The sequence below is a fragment of the Scyliorhinus torazame genome, chromosome 9 (assembly GCF_047496885.1).
Source record: "Scyliorhinus torazame isolate Kashiwa2021f chromosome 9, sScyTor2.1, whole genome shotgun sequence".
NCBI classification, from domain to species: domain Eukaryota; kingdom Metazoa; phylum Chordata; class Chondrichthyes; order Carcharhiniformes; family Scyliorhinidae; genus Scyliorhinus; species Scyliorhinus torazame.
Genome location: NC_092715.1, coordinates 224,246,515 through 224,272,039, shown reverse-complemented (window position 1 = coordinate 224,272,039; position 25,525 = coordinate 224,246,515). Strand labels below are relative to the sequence as shown.

Below are 25,525 nucleotides of genomic sequence, written 5' to 3'. Positions count from 1 at the left end.
ATTTTGGAAATTGGACTAATCTAACGCTGCAGAAGTGCAATATTTTATATTGGGTGAAGCTTTGGGTCATGAAAGGCTAAAACTCATTGAATTAAGGCTTTCAAGAAGGCACAATTACTCTCTCAGTCTATCTTTAAATAATCTTCCCACATCCATTTTCTGAAATGTCAGTAAAGGTTAGATGTCTAATCCCTTTGTTGCAGGTGAGATAAGAGTGGCTTTCGTCCTCTACAATAATCTGGGAAGTTATCTTTCGACAGAGAATGCCAGCTTCAAGCTTGGAAGTGAGGCAATGTCAACCAATCACACTGTTATAGTCAACTCACAGGTCGTCTCTGCAGCAATAAACAAAGAAAGCAACCGAATCTACCTGGCAGCCCCTGTGATTTTTACCTTGAAACATATTGATGTGAGTGAGGGAATGGATTCATTTTATGTTCAATGTTTAGTTTTGACATTTGTCTCCTTCTGGTACCTCAGCACGCTCCAACCTATTACGGCCTTTGCTTTTACCTGCATCCCTTATTTGCCCATCAAACCAGTAAATTAGTCACACTTGGTATAACATTTTTTTCTGATGCTTGAACACTGGGCCCTTTTGTGTGGTGAGGAGTAAGGTCTGTACGTTGACACTGGAGTGTTTTAACTTTCACTATAGTTCAGGCTGATTTCAATATATTCATGAAATATGATCTATCATGTTGAAGTAAGAACATAAGAAATGGTGCAAGAGTTGACCATCCTGCCTGCGAGCCTGCTGCACCATTCAGTAAGATTGTGGCTGGTTTGATCTTGGCCTCAACTCCACTTGCCTGCCAGTTTTCCATACATTTCTCTACACTTTTTGAGAAGCTGTTTGTCTCGGCCACAGTTCTCTATGGTAGAGAATTCTAAAGATTTTTGACCATCTGTGAGAAGAAATTTTTCCTCATCTCCATCTGAAATGGGCAACCCTTATTCTGAAATTATACCACCTGGCTCCACGTTTTCTCAAGGGGAAATATCGGGCTGGATTTACCGACCACCCCGCTGCATATTTTCCGGCGGGGGAGGCTGCCAGCTAGCGGGACCTACCAGTCTTGCCATTGTTAACGGGATTTCTCGTTGACAGCAACCCTCATCGCCGGGAAACCCGTATGCCGGCATGGGGCCAGAATTTCCCTTGCCTCGTAAGGCAAACCCCTCTATCCCAGTCATCAGCCTGAACATTCTCTGAACTTCCTCCAATGCAGTAATACCCCAGTTTAAATAAGGAGGCTAAAACTGCATGCAGCATGCAATGAGCAGTCTCATCAATATACCCTGTACAGTTGTAGCAAGATTTCCCTACTTTTATACTCCTCCCCCTTGCAATAAAGGCCAACATTCCATTTGTCTTCTAATTACTTGTTGAACCTGCAACTGTTTGAAATTCACGTAGGAGGACACCCACATCCCTCTGTACTGCAGTATTCTATCGTTTCTCTCCGTTTAATTAAGGATCCTTTACTATAAGATCATTAATTAATCCTGTGTTATTACACATTCCAGGCCTTAAAATAGTTTGTTCCCTGGTTGGTTTCACAACATACTAGATCATAGAATTTACAGTGCAGAAGGAGGCCACATGGCCCATTGAGTCTGCACCGGCACTTACAAAGAGCACCCTACTCAAGCCCATGTATCTACCTGATTCCCATAACCCCTACTTAACCTTTATGGACACTTAGGGCAATTTAGCATGGCCAATCCACCTAACCCGCATATCTTTGGACTGTGGGAGGAAACCGGAGCACCCGGAGGAAACCCACGCAGACACGGGGAGAACGTGCAGATACCGCACAGACAGTGACCCAGCAAGGAATTGAACCTGGGAACTTGGAGCTGTGAAGCAACTGTGCTAACCACTATGCTACAGTGCTGCCCTGTTCTTAGAAACTGTCTGGAATATGCTCAATAAACTCACACTCAAGGCTACCTTTGCCAACTTGATTTGTCAAATCTATATGAAGTTTAAAGCCACCTATGATTATTGCAGTACCTTTCTTACAAGCTGCCATTATTTATGGTTTTTTAAAAAGTCATTTACGGGATATAGACGTCTTTGGTTAAGCCAGCATTTGTTGCCCATCCCTAATTGCCTTCAGAAGGTAGTGGTGAGTTGCCACCTTGAACCGCTGCAGTCCCTGAGGTGTAGGTACACCCACTGTGCTGTTAAGGAGGGAGTTCATGGATTTTGACCCAGTGACAGTGATATGGTGTCAGGGTGCTGAGTGAATTGGAGGGGAACCTCCAGGTGGTGGTGTTCCCAAGTATCTGCTGCTCTTATCCTTCTGGATGGTAGTGATTGTGGGTTTGGAAGGTGCTACCTAAGGAACCTTGGCGAGTTCCTGCAGTGCATCTTGTAGATGGTACACAGAGCTGCCACTGTTAATTGGTGGTGGAGGGATTGAATGTTTATGGAAAGGGACGCAATCAAGCGGGCTACTTTATCCTGGATTGTGTTGAACTTCTTGAGTGTTGGTGGAGCTGCACTCATTCAGGCAAGTGGGGAGTATCCCATTACACTCCTCGTTTGTGCCTTGTAGATGGTGGACAACTTTGGCGGGGGAGGTGGTCAGGAGGTGAGTTACTCCCCATAGGATTCCTTGCCTTTGACCTGCTCTGGTAGCTACAGTAATAATATGGCAAGTTCAGTTTCTGATCAATGGTAAACCCCCCCCAGGATATTGATTCTCGCTGGCGGAATTATGTTTTCCAATTTTCCACACCCATCACAGTGAGGTAACGCGGTTCACGCCCAAAATATACGAACTAAATCACCCCCGTCACATGATCCCCTTAAATGAATATTCATATCTCGCCAAAGCGAAAACATGAATCAGTCGGGGGGTGGTGCAAAGGTATGTACAACTCCCGGGGATATGGGGGACATAGCCCTGGCTCAGTTTGGCACTCTCACCTGACAGTGCTGACCTGTGCCAGGGGCCCGTGCCAGTGGCAGACTCTCTGGGGAGCCCATTGGGGCTGGTTTTACATTATGTCTGTTCGGAGGGAAGAGCCCCCGATGTTGATACCCATGGTGGGGGGGGGGGGGTGGCAGGAAAAGCCTCGATACTAATGATGGCGGCAGAGAGATCCCCAGTGGAGAGAGCATATCTGTGAGGGTGGGCTGTGGAGGCCTTCTTTCTGTGCCTTAAATATGACCCCCGAAATAATCATCTCTATCAGGCCCCAACCCGCCTCAGTGATGGTGTTAACCACGCCCACTGATATTATTTACAGAGGGCTCAAAATCTGGGCTAAACGCTTGGCTGTGCAGCTGAAGAGCGCCACACCGGGTTTCAGTCAGAGCCTGGCTCTTTGAAAAAATATGGGAAAATTTCATCCACTGCCTCAGAGCTCCAGACATTGGGAGCCAAAGGCAAGATGTTGTGGTGGGGGGGCAGGGGGCAAGATGTTGTCTAATTGCCAGCCAGCCGTCTGGGAATTACAGTCTAGATTCAACTATTAATTTATCAACTGAAGAGATGTTTAAAACATAATCAGGTTCTGAATTCATGTATTGATTTTCTTCATAATAGTTTGCTTGAAAGTTGATGGGTCTTTACAAATAGCTCCAGTACGATTAGCATTGCGTGAATCTTCACTCTGATATAACCTGGTTTGACAGGAACGATGAAATAATTTCAACATTATCCAGTCAGTCAGATCTGTTGACAGTTGCAAATATCCATTAGGGTCATGAAGTTCAGTTAAAGTCTTCCTTTTTTCGTTGAATGCTCTAAATAATAGTTCAAAAAGTATTTGGGTAGACAACTGAATTGGTGCCCTGACCCAATTGAATTGATTTTAACCACCATGGTTTTGCGGGAGCAGTGCATCGGAGGCGTTAAAATGAGATGATGTTCATTCGTGAAGATATGTATTAAAATTGAGTTTGGAGGCAGCATGGTGGCACAGTGGTTAGCACTGCTGTCTCACGGCGCCGATTAGGGGTTATGGGGAAAAGGCAAGAGAATGGGGGATGAGAAAACATCAGCCATGATTAAATGGCGGAGCAGACTCAGTGGGCCGAGTGGCCTAATTCTGCTCCTACGTCTTATCGTCTTATGGCGGTCCCAGGTTCGATCCCAGCCCTGGGTCACTGTCCATGTGGAGTTTGCACATTCTCCCCGTGTTTGCTTGGGTTTTGCCCCCACAACCCAAAAGATGTATAGGGTAGATGGATTGGCCACGCTAAATTGCTCCTTAATTGGAAAAAATTAATTGGGTGTCTAAATTTATTTTTAAAAATTGAATTTGGATCTCATTGAAATGATAGGATTCTCATTTAAATTCCTCAATTAACTGCGTGCTCGCTTGGAGCCACCTATTCAAATAACAGCCACAGTAAATTCTTCCTCATTTTATTTTTCAAGGTCCTGTTTTTGCTGGGTGAGTCCTCAGAATCTTCCTCTTGGCCTGCAAGTTAAACTAGATTTCCCAGCCCTACCGTTGTATTCCCTTGAGAGCTCCAGTTAACTTATTAGAGTTTTTAATGCAATTTTCACCAAAATCTTCCATTGTCATCAATTCCAAAATTTGACAATTGTAATCTACTACTTTGGCTATAATAAAATAAGCAGGAAAACATCTATTTTTAAAAAAAAAAAATTTTATAGTACCCAATTCATTTTTTTTTCCAATTAAGGGGCAATTTAGCATGTTCAATCCACCTACCTTGCACAACTTTGGGTTGTGGGGGTGAATCCCACGCAAACACTGGGAGAATGTGCAAACTCCACACGGACAGTGACCCAGAGCTGGGATTGAATCTGGGACCTCGGCGCCGTGAGACTGCAGTGCTACCCACTGCGCCACCGTGCTGCCCCAGGAAAACATCTATTTTAATTACTTTTTCACATCACCTAGATAATGAAAACAAGAACTTTTCTCAGGGGAAGGTTGCTGCTGTTTGCTAATAATAAAATTGTGAATACATGTATAAAAACACATTTAAAAGTTTATCAGTCACAAACAGTTGAGATCTTAAGTAATGGTCTCTGTGCTAATGCTTTTCATTTATTGTATAATTGTGTTGTTTTCGATAATAACTTTGATTTGTAGAATTGTACAACTATTCTAAAGCTCCTTCAAACAATTAATTATCTCTTCTGTCCCCATGGCTTTCCCCGTTCGACAGTAGATTTGATAGACTTTTGCCAATGCTATTTGCACCAGTGAGAAACAAGAAGAGTATCCAGCAATGACTTTTGCAGAGCTCCTCTCAACACCTTCCCCCACTGTCACCAGTGTTGTCAGCCCCCTTTCTTTTCACCATACCACTCTTTTACTCTAAATTCTCAAAGTTCACTTCAGTTAAAAGCTTTGCATGTAGGAATTTGCCAAAAGCTTTTAGAAATTCCAAACCAGCCAGATCCACTTTTTGTAGTGCCTTCAAAGACGTTGAAGGTTTACTAGATAGTATTTTCCCATTTTACTTCCACTCTGGCTGGCTGGCATTTTATGAATCCTTATTAAAATGTTCCTGGTAAACAACAAAGTACTACTAAATAGTATATACTCCAATGTGACCCATTCCAATCAAGGTCTGATGACAGGCCTGCTGACTCACAATTCTCTTCAATATTCAGTAGCCACTGCCATTTTAATAATCAAATGGGGTCACTGTAAAGCACAATTGGCAGGAACTATTAAATTGCCTGATCTGAATTGCAAATGAAGCAGATGGTTGTTACAGAGTTGATTTTAGTTGTGGCTTCAAGTTAATCAAAACCAAAGAACTAATTTGGTAATAGTGAAGTGCTTGATAGCAATCTGAATTTTATAGCTTCTACATGGAAAATGTGACATGTAACAGATTGCTTCTTGACTAAGGAAATGGGTACATTGAAGGACTGACTCGCAGGGGAAGAGATGGTACTTGTCACAGTAAAAAATATTTCATAATTTTTTATTTCTTTGTTTCAGCTCCAAAACAATTTTAACCCAAATTGTTCATTCTGGAGTTACTCGAAGCACACAATGACAGGGTATTGGTCCACGCAGGGCTGCAGAATGCTGGGGTCAAACAGGACACATACCACATGCTCCTGCAATCATCTGACAAACTTTGCTGTTCTCATGGCACACAAAGACATCAAGGTAAGAGGTTGCAGAGATAAATGTCTTCATCGCCAAGATTGCTTACTGTGGAAGTCAAATTGACCTCTTTTTTAAAAAAAATTCATTCATGGGCATTGCAGGCTGTGGCACCATTTATTGCCCATCCCTAATTGCCCTTGAGGGGGCAGTTATTACTGTGAGTCTGGAGTCACATGTAGACCAGACTGGGTAAGGACGGCAGATTTCCTTCCCTAAAGTGAATTAGCGAACCAGATATTTTTTTTTCTGACAATTGACAAATGATTTCATGGTTATCATTCGACTTTTAATTCCAGATTTTTATTGAATTCAAATTTTACCATCTGTAGTGGCGGAATTTGAACCTAGGCTCCCAGAGCATTACTCTGGGTCTCTGGTTTACTGGTACAGTGACAATACCATTAAGCCACCGCCTCCCCTCTTATTACAAAGGATTTCAATAAAACTGGTTTCGGGTGCCTGATATTGCTAAGAAATTAACTTAACAAGCCAATTATTAGCTACTTGACAGTGTATCATGGAAATATACTGTCTCCTCAAGTGAAGGTAACTGAATACTAAAGTGTGTTCACAACATGTGCCGAGCCTTTTTATAGTCATACAAAAGGAACTAAACAAGGCAAAATTCCAAACGTAGAATGCACATTCTTTCTCCACACTAAATCCCTTCTTTATTTTTATTGTACAGAGATTGAACCTGAGCCACATTAAGGATCTTCATCTTTTATGGCTGATTTAAGCTGTTTTATCAATTCACTCGTTTCACATGCTAAAATTATTTAGTACTTTCATTTGGATTTTCAACTACTTCATTGGTCTCGCACCAGCTACGTCTTATTTCTCAACTATATATTTTAGAGGGGGAAGGGGAATAACATGCAACAATCTGAAAACGTTCTTCCTCCCCTACACTAAGTCACAATTGTGATTTTGTATGAAGTCCTATAAATACCACAGGTTGAAGCATTGTTGACATATGAATAGAATGTGGTGACTAGAAATCTAAAATTATTTAAATTTGCTAATAAGCCTTCAAATACAACATAATATTTAAAGCCTTGTATAGTGTTTGTTTTATTTATTATTTCATTCATTCTCTTTTTTTTCCCAAATGTGGAAAAGTCACGGAACAGTGTCTCTGATAATTGTTCCTTTCATTTTTCGTCCAACAGTGATGTTTGAGATTCTCATCCCACCTCTTCTTATTGCCTTTACCACAAACTGCAGTTTCCAATTGATGTTCCACAAGAGGAAGAAAAATTTATTTGATTGGCATAAATGGATCCTTTCCTTTGATAGCTCTTTTTAAATTCATAAAACCTAATAATAATCTTTATGAATCAATGTTGGCTTACATTAACACTGCAATGAAGTTACTGTGAAAACCCCTTAGTCGCCACACTGCGGTGCCTGTTTGGGTACACTGAAGGAGAATTCAGAATGGCCAATTCACCTAACAAGCATGTCTTTTGGGACTTATAGGAGGAAACCCACGCAGACACGGGGAGAACATGCAGACTCCGCACAGACAGTGACCCAAGCCGGGAATCGAACCCGGGTCACTAGCGCTGTAAAGCAACAGTGCTAAGCACTGTGCTACCGTGCCACCCCATGGGTCATTATTTGAGGTCACTACATATTTTCATTGCAGTGTTTGTGTGAGTCTCGATTTATAGGCATTATTATGTCTGCACTTGGAACCAATGGAGGTCTGATGGCACAGTCTCTGATGCCTGTCTCTGAGCCAGAAGTTGCAGGTTTGTGTCCCACCCCAGGACTTGTTGGCCAAGGCAGGTGTATTCATAAGGCAGCCAGCAGGTGAGTATCAACCTGTAAAATCCTTCTCACATGCCAATGACAGGTGGGAGATACCCTGTCATGCCACTGGTGCTCATCCAGTTGAGAGGGAGGAAGGCTACTGAAGGTTTGCACAGAGCCAGGAGGAGCAACAAGAGCAGGATGCTGATGACCAGAATGTTGATAGCTGCCTTGTTCAGGAAAGTGCAACAATTTGTCCAATTCTGCCTGCATCCTGAAAGCCGCTTTTTGTTTTGCAGCAATCTGAGGTTTCCCACAAGTGCGAGAGGGGATTAACTGCACACTTTTGGCCTTGAGAGCTCCCTGGCGACAGATTAATTGTAAAAACATTAAAATAACCGGACTCCACTCTTTGAACATGCAGCTCATGTGACCACAAGACAAATCCTGGATGTTTGTGCTCAGTTATCAGGGGGACTCTCACAACCCCTGCGTTCTGAGCCACTCCCAAATATCGCAACATTTGGAGGACTGGGGCGATTGCAGGTCTAGCCCCTTAGGGACAAGGGATACCTTGCGATCTGGCTGATGGCACCAATGTTTGTAGAGTGCTGCTGAGGAGAGAGAGGTACAATGCTGTACATGCCTCCACAAGGTCCAGGATTGAGCAGACTCCTAAAGCTGATGTTTGGACCACTCCGGTGGGGCTCACTCATATTGACCACAGATTGGATCACGGATCATCATTCACTGCTGCGCCCTGCACAACCTTGTGCTATATGTAGGAGATGTTTTGGCTTCGGAGACATGAAAGACCAAAATGTCTTCTCCAACGTGAATTTGGTGAAAGGGATGAGCTGACCATTTTTTAAAAATTGTTAATGGGATGTAGGTGACTAAGCCAGCAATTATTGCCCATCTCTAATTGCCCCTGAAATGAGTGGCTTGCTTACATTAGTGAACCAGATGGGTTTTTACAACAATCAACAATGGTTTCTTCATCTTTAGATATTTAATTCCAGATTTTTTAAAATTGAATTCAAATTTCACCACTTGAAATTTCGATGCGAACCCAGGTTCCCAGAGCATTACCCTGTGTTTCTTGATTACAAATCCAGTGGATTATTAGTCCAGGGATACGTCATCGCCTCCCCAAGGCCAGGTGTTGTTCAACTGGAAGACCCAGCTCCTTTTTGGTTACAGCCTTTATACATTGCTCTAATGTATCTTGACTCATGATAGCTGAATTCAATTGCACTACTTAATGTCTGTTCTGCTGGTGGGTTGATCCTTTGCATGCCTAACTGTGGAATATATAGAGCCTTGGTGCTAAATGTACGCACTAGAACATGCACAACACTCCATTCTCCCATGAACTGGGACACCTGTGGGTAGAATTATATTTTTTCCCATGCCCTCAAAGTCCATGTGCACGACAGCTTGGAAGCAATCTCAGATCTTACCTTGGTAGGGATGGACTCGAGCCACCCTTACACCAGTTCCCTAAGGGGGGCAAAGCTGACAGAGACCTCTTTCAGACAGAACCAGCTAGATGGGTCCACAGGGAGGAACAGTATGAGAACACCATTTGGCCCTCAAGATAATTTCTTCACACCGCTGAAAATTATGTTCCTGTCCCCCACCGATCGCCACTCGCCCAAAGTAAACACATATCACTTGACAGATTTGTCATGCTCAAAACGTTTTGTGGTTACTTTGCAGTCCCCTCACTGAGATTTCCTCACCAGCACAATGGGTTGCTGAGTAGCTAGCATTCTGTACCCTCCAATTACAGAGATGCCTACATGTCTCAAGACTAGATGATATTGTGCGAGACCACGATCCATCATTGCGGACACCAAAGTCAAGATTAACATCTTTCCTTTATGGACCTTGCAGAGCTCAGGTAGAGCTGCTGATGCTTCACATAGATACCCTCACAGTCCAGCACATAGGCCCATTCTACTGTCTCTCACCTCATAGACAAACCCCAGTCCTTCAATGAGACCCGGTGCACTTTGGTCGCAAACCCGTTATGTGAGCTCTGCTGCTATCCTTGATGAGCTAGCCGCACAACTCTCCACGTGAGCTTTGGCAAAGGCTACAGTCAATTGCACAAACACATTTTACATTCAAAATCCTCTTGCTGTCAAAGCTAACTTGTCCATTGCCCCCTTACTTGTAGCCTCCACCTACATGTTGGCTCAAAATGACAAATCACCGAGCAATGGCATTAACGATTAGCTGTACCTGCCACAGCTTTCTCCAGACATCTAAGGAAGCCACTAATTTTCTATTGTTAAGACGACAGGGTACAGCTTCACTCTCCCAGCTCTGAAACTGCATCAACCATATTCATTGCTACTCACATAACAGGTTCAACACCCCTTGAGTATTTGTGGCACCACCCACATCCCACATCAGGCTCCTTAATTAAAGCAGTGTATTACTGCACGGGTGCATCTGACAACTACAGACTGCAGGCATCCTCACTTGGCTTCTTGCTCCTCCCCGTCTCTCTCGAAGGTCAGCCCCTCATACTTTAATGGCTGTAATTCCACCTCCTGTCTCAGCTCACACGCTCCTTTTGTGCAAGTTCTTGTCCTGCAGAAAGACAGAAGGATTGAGTGTCGTCCCAGTTGGCGCATGAGCATTTTCAGATCATGCAAGTCTATGCCAGCTCATGGACCTTCTCAAACAAGCAGGATGTCCTGCAAGTGATTGAAGATTGAGAGCATGAAGTCATTGACTTACGTTCAGTGCACATGTCCCATCTGCTGCTGAGTCCTGCTACCCAAACTCCTGACTGACATCCCTGTTCATTTGCACACTTTGCGCAGTTTGATGCCCTAATGAGTGTTACTTTGCAGTGAGTAGATGGTGCCACTTACCCTAGCAGCATGCAAAAGATCAATCATCCTCTTCCTGCACTGCTGGACGTTTTGGAGGCTAACCTCCACTGGCACTTCCGACCAGCTGTCATGGTCAGTCATGGCTGCCATTCTTGGTAAAGAGCACAACACTGGCTTTGCTGGACGGCCTGGAGGACAATCTCTAAGGAGACTTGGCTGAACCGTGGACTGCACATTGTCTGCTCTGGGAGATTCTCTTTGATAGGACCTTGAAGGGCAGCAAGACTGAAGCTGCTGGCCTGTCATGAATGGATAACTGCCCGGATACCATTCAAATATGGCACCCAAACCTTTGACCTCATGAAGAAATAACAGTTTAGTAAGGACACAGGGATCCACACCCAGTTAAATAAAGAACTTCGATTTATTTACAATAACGGTATACACACTACCAGGTTCATTTCCTGGTCGTGCCTTACTGGCCGACCTTTTACAATGCGGAGAAGTTCATACTCCCACCCCAGAAGTCCCGTTTGGGATATTACAGGCAGGATCAGCTAACTCCTGCCATCCCACACCACAAAATCTAGTGAGCTCCTTGCACATGCATAGGTAACAAGTTGTACAGCACAAGGCTACGCATTGTCAGCCACCTTGCCCCACTCCCCAAACAGAAATTACTCCCACATTTACACTCACCACCAGATTTGAACTCCCAAAAGATTTCTGATTGGCTGAAATGAACCTCGGACTGTTATTTTTCCTTTTGATAGCTTTATTTACACCAAATACTGTTTGTCAAATATTCTCAAGCGTGAAGCTGTGTGGATAATTGTAACATTGCATTCAATGGAAGAGAGAATTCAGCACTTTCTCTGCTGATGCCAACTTTAGAAAAGAGTGATAGAATATATATGACTTTACCTGATAATTAAATCGAATGGAGAAGCAAAGTGTCTCCAAGTGTGTTGTTATACGGTGAAGTTTTCAAAGTGTGTGGCACCTGATGCAGAGCACCCTGAAGTCTTTCTGATCAAATCACTGAATATGTTTTATAAAACTATTGATTTTCCCCTTTAACAATTCAATTGATCATCCATGTCTCGCTGTAGTCTTGGGATCTTGATCAATTAGGCCAGTGGGCCGACGAATTGCAGATGGAGTTTAATTTAGATAAATGTGAGGTGATGCATTTTGGCAGATCGAATCAGGCCAGGACCTACTCAGTTAATGGTATGGCGTTGGGGAGAGTTATAGAACAAAGAGATCTAGGAGTACAGGTTCATAGCTCCTTGAAGGTGGAGTCGCAGGTGGACAGGGTGGTGAAGAAGGCATTCGGCATGCTTGGTTTCATTGGTCAGAACATTGAATATAGGAGTTGGGACGTCTTGTTGAAGTTGTACAAGACATTGGTACGGCCACACTTGGAATACTGTGTGCAGTTCTGGTCACCCTATTATAGAAAGGATATTATTAAACTAGAAAGAGTGCAGAAAAGATTTACTAGGATGTTGCCGGGACTTGATGGTTTGAGTTATAAGGAGAGGCTGGATAGACTGGGACTTTTTTCCCTGGAGCGTAGGAGGCTTAGGGGTGATCTTATAGAGGTCTATAAAATAATGAGGGGCATAGATAAGGTAGATAGTCAACATCTTTTCCCAAAGGTAGGGGAGTCTAAAACTAGAGGGCATAGGTTTAAGGTGAGAGGGGAGAGATTCAGAAGGGCCCAGAGGGGCAATTTCTTCACTCAGAGGGTAGTGAGTGTCTGGAATGGGCTGCCAGAGGTAGTAGTAGAAGCGGGTACAATTGTGTCTTTCAAAAAGCATTTAGATGGTTACATGGGTAAGATGGGTATAGAGGGTTATGGGCCAAGTGCGGGCAACTGGGACTAGCTTAATGGTAAAAAACTGGGCGGCATGGACTGGTTGGGCCGAAGGGCCTGTTTCCATGCTGTAAACTTCTATGATTCTAGTCAATTTCAACCAACTTTGAAGGCTTGTCAGCTGATAATGTGACCACTTCCTATTTCTGGAGAGCTAGTTTAAAGTCCAGTCAAATGATAGCCCACTGCAATTTCTGGAGGTTAACACATTGATGATGTTAGCAGTCACAGTCCCTGTTGCAGCCTCCCTATTATCACAGTGTACCAATGTCCACAGTGCAAAGCTGATCATACATAGATACATAGAAGATAGGAGCAGGAGGAGGCCTTTTGGCCCTTCCAGCCTGCTCCTCCTTTCATCACGATCATGGCTGATCATCCAACTCAACAGCCTAATCCTGCTTTCTCCCCTTAGCCTTTGATCCCATTCTCCCCAAATGCTATATCCAGCCACCTCTTGAATATATTCAAAGTTTTAGCATCAACTACTTCTTGTGGTAATGAATTCCACAGGCTCACCACTCTTTGTGTGAAGAAATGTCTCCTTATCTCTGTCCGAAATGGTTTACCCTGAACCCTCAGGCTGTGACCCCTGGTTATGGACACACCCATCATTGGTAACATCTTCCCTGCATCTACCCTGTCTCGACCTGTTAGTATTTTATAAGTCTCTATGAGATCCCCCCTTGCTGTAGGATCCCTGCATCCTCGTCACAATTCACCCTCCCACCTAATTTGGTATCATCTGCAAACTTTGAGATGTTACATTTTGTTCCCTCATCCAAATCATTAATATATATTGTGAATAGCTGAGGTCCCAGTACTGATCCCTGTGGTACCCCACTGGTTACTGACTGCCAATTTGAAAAGGACCCATTAATCCCTACTCTTTGTTTCCTGTCTGTCAACGAGTTTTCTATCCACCTCAATACATTTCCCCCAATCCCATGTGCTTTAATTTTGCACAATAATCTCTTATGCGGGACTCTGTCAAACACCTTCTGAAAGTCCAAATATTTCACATCGACTGGCGACTGTACTGGTTACATCTTCAAAGAATTCCAACCGATTTGTCAAGCATAATTTTCCCTTCATAAATCCATGCTGACTCTGACTGATCCTGCCACTGCTTTCTAAATGTTTCGCTATAAAGTCCTTGATAATGGATTCAAGCATTTTCCCCACCACCGATCATAGAATTTACAGTGCAGAAGGAGGCCATTCGGCCCATCGAGTCTGCACTGGCTCTTGGAAAGAGCACCCCACCAAAGGTCAACACCTCCACCCTATCCCCATAACCCAGTAACCCCACCCAACACTAAGGGCACCGATGTTAGGCTTGCTGGTCTATGATTCCCTGCTTTCTTCTCTTACCTCCCTTTTTGAATATCGGAGTGACGTGAGCTACCCTCCAATCTGCAGGGACAGTTCCAGAATCTATAGAATCCCGGAAGATGACCACCAATGCATCCACTATATCCAGAGCCACCTCCTTAAGCACTCTGGGATGCAGATTCTCAGGCCCTGGGGATTTATCCGTCTTCAATCCCATCAGTTTTCCTAGCACCATTTCTCTACTAATGCTGATCCCCCTCAGTTTTTCCCTCTCACTAAATCTTTCATTCTCCAACATTTCTGGGATCTGATTTGTGTCCTCAGTTGTGAAGACAGAACCAAAGTATATATTCAATTGCTCAGCCATTTCTTTGTCCCTTATTATGCACTCCCCTGTTTCTGTCTGTAGTGGGCCGACATTTCTCTTTACCAATCTCTTTCTCTTCACATATCTGTAGAAACTCTTAATGTCAGTCTTTATGTTCCCTGCAAGCTTCCTTTCGTACTGTACTTTCCCCTTCTTAATCAATCCCTTCGTCCTTCTTTGCTCAATTCTAAACTGCTCCCAATCCTCAGACCTATTATTTTTCTTGGCCAATCTGTATACTTCTTTCTTGTATTGGATACTATTTCTAATTTCCTTTGTAAGCCATGGCTGGATAGCTACTGAGAGCTGCAGACTGTTGAGTCAGAAGAAAGGCAAATCGATAATGGCTGAAGTCTATTGTAGGTAAACCAGAATGTGGAGCAAGTATTACAATCAGGCCCCAATGGTTGCAAGGATATTGGCCTGAAACCCCAATATTTTATTTAATTTGTAAGATTGTGAGGAAAGGATACTTCGCTCCAGGAGTGATTCCACACACAAACAGGGTTATGGTATATTAAAACAAACTTTATTACCAACACAGTATTACTAAAAAGCTTACAATTACCAGTTAAACGGTGCCAACAGTAACTTCAAACTGCTATCTTTTATCTCCACTCAAGCAAAACCCATCTCAGGTCAAAATCCACTTTTAAATAAACAAACACAGGATTACTTTTAAGAAGTCTTACACCCCAGGTTTGTTTCAAATCACTAGCTTTCGGACCACTGCTCCTTCCTCAGGTGAATGAAGAGGTATGTTCCAGAAACACATATGTGTAGACAAAGTCAAAGATGCAAAACAATGCTTTGAATGCGAGCATTTGCAGGTAATTAGGCGAGACCATGCAGACGCTGCAACAACGGATGAACGGACATCGCGTGGCAATCACCAGGCAGGAATGTTCCCTTCCAGTTGGGGAACACTTCAGCAGTCAAGGGCATTCGGCCTCTAATCTCCGGGTAAGCGTTCTCCAAGGCGGGCTTAAGGATGCGCGACAACGCAGAATCACTGAGCAGAAACTTAAAGCCAAGTTCCGCACACATGAGTACGGCCTCAACTGGGACCTTGGATTCATGTCGCATTACATTCATCCCCCACCACCTGGCCAGGGCTTGCAAAATCCTACCAACTGTCTTGGCTTGAGACATCTTTAACCTGGGATTACCTCTATCTCTGGACCTGTAAAGCCTTAATTACCTGCAAATGTTTTCATTCAAAGCATTGTCTTGCATCTTTGATTTTGTCTATATATATATAAGTTTCTGGAACATACCTCTTCATTCACCTGAGGAAGGAGCAGTGTTCCGAAAGCTAGTGATTTGAAACAAACCTGTTGGATTTTAACCTGGTGTTGTAAGACTTCTTACTGTGCTCACCCCAGTCCAATGCCAGCATCTCCACATCAGGATTATTTTTGTGATTGTTTGAAGAGAAAGAGACCTGAACCCTGTCAGAATAATGCAGAATCTCTGTGGCTGTATTCTTCAGAAACTTATTCTCAGCTCGCCTTCCAGCCATAAACTATACTCTACCTGTCTGTTAGAGATCTGGTACAGCCCTAACGTCTCCCATTAGTTACATCATCTCCTAATGCCAAGCACAATGGGTGTGAATCAACTATTGTGTTGCGCTCAGCTAAGATCTGGATGCGACGAGTAAATAGGGGAAAAGGCCAAAATCGAGATTCATACCTGACGCAAAATAGTTTGGAATTCACCTGGCCCACTCTCAATTTGAGTTCCATATCACGCCCAAAAATGGCGAGAACATCATTAACCGTCATTTGTATTAATTTCAATCTTATTATCGAGATTGAAGTCGAATTCAGCGGCCTCCCAGGAATTACCCAACTCGCCAACAAGAAATTATGTGGGCATAATTTATTACCCCTTTTTAAAAACGTGAGGCTGGCACAATGGTTGCTATGGGGAACTGAGGAGGTGAGTAGCCATTTCCATTTTGCGGTATTATCCCTGGAGCTGCTGCCCCAGTGCTCGGGGAGGGGAGCGGTTGGGGGGTGGATGGATCCCTCAAGCGGGTTCAGCTTGGTTGGGGGCTGAATCGTTCCAGATTGCAGGTCGCCCCTGGACTGGGGTGGGTGGGTGAGGTGCTTTTCGTCTGTGAGGCCTTCAAGCCATCTTTAAAAATTGGGGTGACGCATAACTGGAGTAAACCGCAGCCTGTCTGTCCCACCAATCACTTCCAGGCCAGAGCATTGCTGTGCCTTCAATGCTGAAAGTCAATCTCACTCCCTTTGACTGTGACCAGCCTCTAGCTACACTGCTGAAGGCAAATGACGAATTAGCCTTGTTAATTGTGAGTGCTTCACACTGCAGGTTGTCTTTGTTGCTTGCTCCTGCTGGTGGCTGCAAATGCCTGGAGGCTGCTTTTGCTGTTTCCTTCCTTTTCTGTAGCCGGAAAGAAATCAATTTTTTCTAAGATTCCTGAGTCCTGGAAGACCTGGCTCAGGGTGGCTTATGGATCCAGAAGGCAATCCGGTTTGAGACAATAGGACGTTGCGGGACCTGGTGCGTGATATCGATCCAAATGGGCCACCTGAGGATGCCGTTGAAGAAATGCTTTTGCAGATTGCTGATGTTTTTGTTGCTGGTGTGATGAGTGCTGCATGTAACTGGCACATCACCGCAGGTTAAACAGATTGGAAGTCAAGGATGTTCAACTGCATCTTGAGCGCTGGTGGAATACGTGGATGCCAGGATTTGCTTCCGGTGAGATTGGGCCATGCGGGAGGGCCTGCACAGCTGCGGCTCCTGGACGGAAAATGGCACTGATACGTGGAACAGGTCACACATTGATGGACAGATCATTTCTATGATAAAGGTCTGGACGTGATAACACATTCGCAAGCTTATCCTCCATTTCTGTTGAGAACTCTGTGAGGGGTGATACCATGAGCTGGATTCTCCGCCGTTGAGATGCTTCATTTTGCCGGCAGCCCGGGGATTTCCCGACGGCGTGAGGCTGCCCACAATGTAAAACTCCATTGACCAGCCGGCGAAACGGAGCATCCAGAAATCTGGCTTCCGCGGGACGGAAAATCGAGCCCCATGTGATTGGGTTTTTTTGCAAAAATTAGCTGATATGGCTTTGTATTGATACCAATATGGAACGGTGATGTTTCATTGTTGTTTAATTGTCAGTGTGATATGTGGAATGTTACGTAGTTGAGTTTCAAATCTTTGTTACTGTTGACCGTTTAATTAACAAAATATTCAACTCTCAAGTGCCTACTCCAGGGTACACGTGCCATGCCTCAGAAGATGATTAGTGCATCGCATTTCAAGGAAACTGAATCCTGAACACTGTGCCTGAACTCTAGGAGCATCAGCACCACAGCGGCAGCTGCTAACAATCAAATACTAAAGAGCTGGGCTTCACCACTGGAGATCCTCTTGTGACCAGAGTGGTTAGCACTGCTGCCTCACAGCGCCAGGGACCCGGGTTCAATTCCAGCCTTGGGTGACTGTCTGTGTGGAGTTTGCACATTCTCCCTGTGACTGCGTGGGTTTCCGCCGGTTGCTCCAGTTACATCCCACAGTCAAAAGATGTGCAGGTTAGATGGATTGGCCATGATAATTTGTCACTTAGTGTCCAGGGATGTGCAGGTTAGGGGAGATTACGGAGATAGGGCAGAGGAGTTGGTCTCTGTAGGGCGTGCTCTCAGGGGGTCAGTGCAGACTCAATGGGCTGAATGGCTCCTTCTGCACCGTAGGGATTCTTCTATGAAGTGTATAGATCAGGAGAGGGCACTGGAGCACCGATTCCCTAATGTTCCCAGCAGAGATCTATAGGCTCTTGATGTGGCCAGGGGCGTGAGAGTTTAGAGCAAGATTTGTCAGCATATCTGGCCCGCTGGATGCCAGTCTGAGAGAAGGAGGGAGAGTCATGGCAAGGTGTGTGGACGGGGCAGGGCTTGTGGGATTTGAAGGTCCCGGGGTGGAAGCCCTAATGGATTGTTGGTCTCTCTCCTACTCTAATTCCTTCCAAATTAATAAATGTTTGCTGGGTTAGAACTTGCAGAGGGTGCCCTCTCATTGCTGGTGGCAATCGAGGCAGGCGGACGCCAGATAAGGTGCCAGCAGTGATGACCTAGGCTGGAGGCAGCACCATATGTGCAGAGGGCTGCCCCACACCCTGAAGACCCAGCCTCCCATTATGCTGAGGGGGAGGTCAGCAAGGGCCCAAGGTGTACAGACGTCACGGTCTTTTGATGAGATGACAGACCGCATGTGTCGCAGGAGACTCCATCTCAACAAAGAGACAGTGTGGCACTTTGTGCAGGAGGAGGAAACCCACTCCCGGTGGCCATGAAGGTCACTGCACCCCAGAACCTTTGTGACACTGGGTCATTCCAAGACTTGAGTAGGGACCTGTGCGGTATTTCTCACATTATAGCCCAAAGGTTCATCCTCGTGCATCACGGGTGGCCTGGATGCCTGGGTATCCAACTACAGCACCTTAAACCTGGACCAATCCCACCAAGATGCCTGGGCTGCAGAATTCTCTGCTATCACCGGGATGCCCAATTCCAGGGGGCAATGGATGCGCACAAAGGGGCATCAAGGAGTGCCTTTTATTAACAGGAAGGGGCTCCACTCCCTGAATGTTCAAATTGTATGCACCCATCGCCTCCATATCATGCACATGCGTGCACGCTGCTCTGGGAGGGTGCATGACAGCTACATCCTGGGACACTCGGAGATCCCTGGTGTCCATCATTTCCTCCTCGCTGATGGTGCCCGTAGTGCCCTGGGGGTCTCCACAGGATGGAGGAGTAACTGGAATAAGCTCTAGAGGCCTTTGAACCATCTGGCTCTGCCAGCCCTGGTGGCTCCCCATTGTCTGCACCATGGTGTGGGCGCCCTCAGCGATGCTCCTCTGTCACTGGGTCTCACTCTGCTCCTCTGTCACTGGGCCACACTCTGGAATGTCTCATCAATGTCCATCTGCGACTGGGACATGTCCCTCAGCGACTGGGACGTGATGCCGAGGCTCTCGCCCATGGTCGTCACCGACTGAGCCATGTCTTGGACACTACCACTCAAGGCGCGGACTTCATCCTCCAGGTTTTCCACTGTGGTCGCCAACCTGGCAATGTTGACCTCGGTGCCACGCATGATCGGCAACATCTCCTGACACCAAAGCCTTTGGGAGTCCTCCAATCGGCTTTGCAGTCGCTGGAATGTACCTGATATCCCTTCCTGAATGTCACAGCTGTGTCCTATCATCAGATGGAGATCCCGCGAGAGAATTGTGGTCAGTGAGCGGGAAGGATCATTTTGTCTGACATGAACAACTCACTCCAGACAGATCATCTGGGTGAAGGGGCAGTGGATCCTCACCTCTATGATGCAGGCCAACCTTGCTGTCGATGACTGCTCTCTCCTCAGTTCACCCTGCAATCTCCTGGGCCTGTTCCTCATAGGGTCCTGTCTCGGCCTTTTTCTGTTTATTCTGGGCTATCTTTTGCTGCGGGGGACTAAGAGAGGGTTTTGTAAACTGCAGGCTTGATGGCTAAGGGGGTGTCTATTGCAGGTGACATGCGTAGGCACCGTACCTGGACATGAAGGAGTTTTGCTGGTGCAAGCCAGGGTGTACTAGGAACAAGCACAAAGATTGATGTGGGGATGGTGTGCAATGTCAGCCACTTAACGGTGGGGGGGGGGGGGGGGGGGGAAGTTGAGGAGTGGCAAGCAGAACTGATGCTGGGGAGAGGTGGTAATTTACCCTTGAAGCTCGGTGGAGGTCGTTCATCTTCTTTGTACATTGGCGCAGGTCCACCTTGTCATTCTTGTGTTGACTGGGAATGATTGGTGAGGGAGTGATTAAAAGCAGCTCCCTCTTGTTAGCGGTGAGATGCTGAGTCTCGAGTCTCGCCAATCAGTTGGCCAGTAATGAGATGACTACCTGGGGCTCATTTTTGGCACTAAGTGCAGGTGAATACGAGCCTGGGTTCCCAGATCATTATCCTGGGTCACTGGATTACTAATCCAGCGACAATACCACAATGCCTTCCCTATTCAGGGGAGACAGAGGGCAGTTAAGAGTCAACGACACTGTTGTGGGTGTAGAGTCATCTGGCTAACATTTTCACGAGAAAATCATGTTTAGGACAGGCAAGATCAAAAAGGATTCAAATACTTTCAGGAAATTAATTTTAACTCCTCAGTCATAGAATATTTGAATACGTTAGGAGATGAAAGCTGTTGGCAAATACAAATTGTAGAAATACCTTGGGTTGATACATGTATTTTTTAATTCCAGGGTAGAGAGAGGTCTCATCACGCAAAAAAGATAAAATGCCCATTGTGAGGAATGGGAAATGAAGCAACGAGTTATATAATCAAATTGATTTTTCATTTCTGAGATCAGGTGAAATGTAGACCCAAAGGATAAATATATTTTATCTTCTTCTCATGTTTCAGTTATGTGAAGCAAACTTACACCTCACCATGTCCTACTGGTCAATAGTCCACAGCACAAAACTGTTCACGATTTGGCACTGCAGCTCACTATTACAACTGGAGTGAGGAAGGAAAAAATATTATTCTGGAACAGGAGAGACACTGTTCTGTGACAAAACTGCTAAAGGCACTGAGTATTTTATTCTGCAATTGACTACAGTTGTCTCGCCAACAGGCCATCGAGGAACACCCTGCCAAACACATCCAAAATGACACTTAGAAATGTTTCCGTTGTATCGTGCCCAATGTCTCTAATTATCTATTCCCCACCGAATCTTCTTCATATGAACAAAATTCCGTTAGCTCAAACTTTTACGATGCTTTCATTATCCCTTGAAGCAACATGTCTGTCTTTTAAACTAGGACATTTAAAGAAATAACCAAATACCTATAATACAATAAATATCTGAAATTCCCACCCATCACACAAGGAAATGGCACTCTTCATCCTCTGCTCCATAGACTTCGGTTCAAGCCTTGGCAAGATCAGTATTCAATCAAAGTGACACAAATCAGTAAATGTGAATGCTTCAGGCATCCACTGCAGAAAATTAAACTGTGAGCGTGATTTAATGGCCTCGTTGCACCCGACTTGATGACGCGACAAGGCCGTTGAATCTTGTGAGAGGGTTCTTAGGCTCATTTAAATATGTCTGCACCGTATTCTTCTGGGGCCCGGAATCTGATGACCTCGCCTGGGAGACCTCCCCAATGCATCATTTAGTAGTAGTCCACACAACCGGGGACCAGGCCAAATGTCACCTGTGGGTACGTCCCAGGACTATGGAGACCACTGGGTGGTTGGGCTCTGGGCAGAGTGGTGCCCTCGCACCACTCCTGCCAACACCTAGGCACATTCGCAACGCCACCTTAGCACTGCCAGGGTGTCCGGGATGACATTGCCAGGTTGGCTGTGCCAGGGACCGGGCCCAGGGCGGTCTTGCCCTTAAGAGGTGGGGGGAGGACCCAAGGACCCCATAAGAGGTAAGTTAGGTGGGAGGGAGGGGGGGGGGGGGTCCGATGGCCAAGGTGGGATGGCCGAGGAAGGTCAAAAAAATCAGGCATCATTTAAAAACGGTGCCCATTGTGTTTTTATGCTCAACTTTTGTTACGACTAATGATATTAATCCTTTCTGAATTACTATATCCTATAACTTGTTAACTAGTTGGCCACTCTTAAGATCGTCTATTCCTTAGACTCCCTTGCTGATACCAGATGGGAACTAATCTATTTCAAACTATATTTCAAGTTATTATAGGATCCCAAATCTCCAAGGAAGAATTCTAACTCACTTACCACTCAATGTCCTTTAAGGGTCTGGATCTGTTGAGGATGAGTCTTATGGGTAAACCACAATTTCAGGTTTGGATTTTTAATAAACCACTATTTCAGGTGTAAATTTAAAATCACACTTATTTTTATTTGTTTTTACAAAATCTTAACAAATTTCTTCGTATTTAAAAGTCTTTTTTAGTTGATCAGACTTCAGGAGCTTTATTTAACGATTTTTCTTTTGTCTTGATAGCTTGTGGTTGTTCTTATTCTTCAGTCTTCCAGCTTCTTCCGATTCCCATGGACCGATGAGCTGATTCGAATCGAATCTAAGAATAAATTCGAACCGAATGGCTCGGCCTGTCTCTTCCCCTTTTCGCTCTCTCCTCTGCTTCTCTGACTTTTGCAACTGGCGTTCCGAGATTTTATACATTTTAATTCATCTCTTCAGCGCATGTCAATTACAAAGCATTGTCTCATGTTTAACAAAATAGATGTTCACAAAATAGAGGGCAGCACGGTAGCATTGTGGATAGCACAATTGCTTCACAGCTCCAGGGTCCCAGGTTCGATTCTGGCTTTGGTCACTGTCTGTGCGGAGTCTGCACATCCTCCCCGCGTGTGCGTGGGTTTCCTCCGGGTGCTCCGGTTTCCTCCCACAGTCCAAAGATGTGCAGGTTAGGTGGATTGGTCATGATAAATTGCCATTAGTGTCCAAAATTGCCCTTAGTGTTGGGTGGGGTTACTGGGTTATGGGGATAGGGTGGCGGTGTTGACCTTGGGTAGGGTGCAGAGCCGGTGCAGACTCGATGGGCCGAATGGCCCCCTTCTGCACTGTAAATTCTGTGATAATCTATGATGTGTTACATTTAAAACCGCAATTTCGCACCATGCCCAAGATTTCAAAAACATGTGGTGCATTCTGCTCAAAGTCTAAAAAAACGTTAAGCTGTGTCTTTCATTGTCTATTTCAGCCATTCGCATTTTTTCAAACTTCCTCTGCCATGCGTGCTAGCTTTAAGCTGTTTAACACCTTGCTCAAGGCTCTCATCGTTCAAGCTTGCCATGTCTCCAAAATTACTTGTTCCCCTTTTTCGCAAAGGTTTCAAAAAACCGTTGTGCGTCTTAAAATAATTGATAGCTATTTCCTGTCTATTTTAAAAACTGTAACTTTCTTAATGATCTTTTCCTATGCTTGCTACCTTTTCTCAAATTTTATCAAACTTTTGACCTTTTGTGTGTGCATGCTATTTTACAAGCTTTTAAAAGCACTCTGATATCCCCTCATGTTCCTTTACCTATATTTTTTATATGTTTACTTTGCTCTGTTTATTTTGTTCCAAACTACTTCTTTCTTCCCATTTTTACTTACACCCTGAATACTCTCCCTGCACTAGTAAGCTGCGCTCCTCAGTGGGCCGTTCCTTACCAAGACCAAAAAACCCGTCAAAATCCCATTAAATAATGATGTGGCAGCACTGGGAAACACCCCGTTAAACGCAGCCAGAGTAGGATTCTGTGTCCTTTTCAAATCGTGCCCTTTGTGTTACAGAACACTTGACTGACACCAGCTTTAATGTTACAAAGTTCAGCCTCAGCAGCCAATCTGCAGCTGTTAGAATGATTGCTTATTGACTGCAGTAGTTGCAGTGTTGACACCTTGCTCACTCTGGGATGTAGAATATCCTGATCGAATCCTTGCCCTGTTCTCAATTCCCACACATGCAGAATGGAGCTCACCCATTTTATTGTGTCATGGAATTTGTAGCAGACTTTGGTTTTGTTTTAAAATATTTTTTTATTCTCCTCCTTTTTCACATTTTGTCCAGATTTACACCCACCAACAATAAATAATAATCAGTAACAAATATGTCAATCCCCATATCAATAACAACGATCCCATCCTCCCACCAAACCCCAAACAATAACCCGCATGTTCACACAAACAAATGACAAAAAGGAATCAGGAATCACCCATAGTCACTATTAACACACACCGCCCCCCTCCCCCAACCGTCCCACCCCCCCCCCCCCGCCAACTAATGGTCAATGTTATCCAGTTCTTGAAAGTGGATAATGAATAATGCCCATGAATTGTAGAACCCCTCTGTCATGATATCCATATTAACATATCATGGTGCAATCACACACACACACTGATGGACAGGTAGATGGACCAACCAACACACACACAACATGCCAATCACCAGTGAGAGCACACGCACTATAAAACAGGGAACACCACAGTTCCTGCTCATTCTACCAGGAGATAGCTCAGAGCACAGAGCTCACAGCGCGCCACTCAGACATACACCATGTGCTGAGTGCCTCACTAAGATCGTGCTCGGGCTGGGTCCACAGGTTAGCTGGTGAAGTACGAACCACAGCCAGAAGTTAATAGTTATTATTGTACAGAATAATAAAACAGAGTTGTACCATCTGCAACCGTGTTGGTTCGTTTGTGTATCGGAACACCCAACATGACACCCTCCATCCTTCCCCTCAGTCCAAACTTAACTTTCTCAAGAGTCAAGAATTCCAACAGGTCCCTCCGCCACGCCAGGGCACAGGGTGGAGAGGTTGCTCTCCAACCCATCAGGATCCGCCTTCGGGTGATCAACAAGGCGAAGGCTACAACATCTGCCTCCGCACCCGTTTCCAACAGTGGCCGGTCCGACACCCCAAATATGGCCTCCCAGGGGCCCGGGTCCAGTTTCACATGCACCACTTTAGAAATTACCCTAAAAACCTCCTTCCAGTAATCCTCTAGCTTTGGACAGGACCAAAACATATGAACGTGATTAGCGGGTCCCCCCTCCCCCCCGCAACGTTCACACACATCTTCTACTCCTTCAAAGAATCGGCTCCTCCTCGCCCTCGTGAGGTGTGCTCTGTATACCACCTTCAGCTGTATCAGCCCCAACCTCGTGCACGAGGTGGAGGCATTTACTCTCCGGAGCACCTCACAACAGAACCTCTCCTCCATATCCTCTCCCAACTCTTACCCCCACTTTGCTTTGATCCCTTCCAGTGGTGCCTTTTCCTCTTCCAAAATAGCCCCGTAAACCGCTGACACTACCCCCTTCTCCAGTCCCCCTGTCGTCAGTACCTCCTCCAGCAATGTGAAGGCCGGTTCCTCCAGGAAGCCCTGTATCTCCTTTCTGGCAAAATCTCAAAGCTGCATGTATCTAAACATTTCCCCCTGCTCCAGCCCATACTTCGCTTCCAGTTCCTTCAGTCCTGCAAACCGACCCCTAAGAAACAAATCTTTTAGCCTCTTCTCCTCCCATTTCCGAAAATTTCCATCCCACCTCCCTGGCTCCAATCTGTGGTTCCCCCAAATCGGCATTTCCCTTGGCCCTGCCCCCAACCTGAAGTGTTGGCGAAACTGCCTCCAAATTCTCAATGAAGCTATTATTACCGGACTCCCTGAGTATTTCCCC

At 45.1% G+C, this 25,525-nt stretch overlaps 1 protein-coding gene across 9 annotated transcripts in view; it reads left to right on the top strand.

Moving 5' to 3' along the window:
* Window positions 1-25,525, top strand: part of LOC140429750 (adhesion G protein-coupled receptor L3-like) — a 1,506,492-nt gene that overhangs the window by 1,276,777 nt on the left and 204,190 nt on the right. For all 9 annotated transcript variants that reach the window (XM_072517114.1, XM_072517117.1, XM_072517116.1 and 6 more), the window contains 2 exons: window positions 209-409; window positions 5,953-6,126. In XM_072517114.1, coding sequence (XP_072373215.1) covers window positions 209-409; window positions 5,953-6,126 — 375 coding nt within the window. The remainder of the gene's footprint in view (window positions 1-208; window positions 410-5,952; window positions 6,127-25,525) is intronic.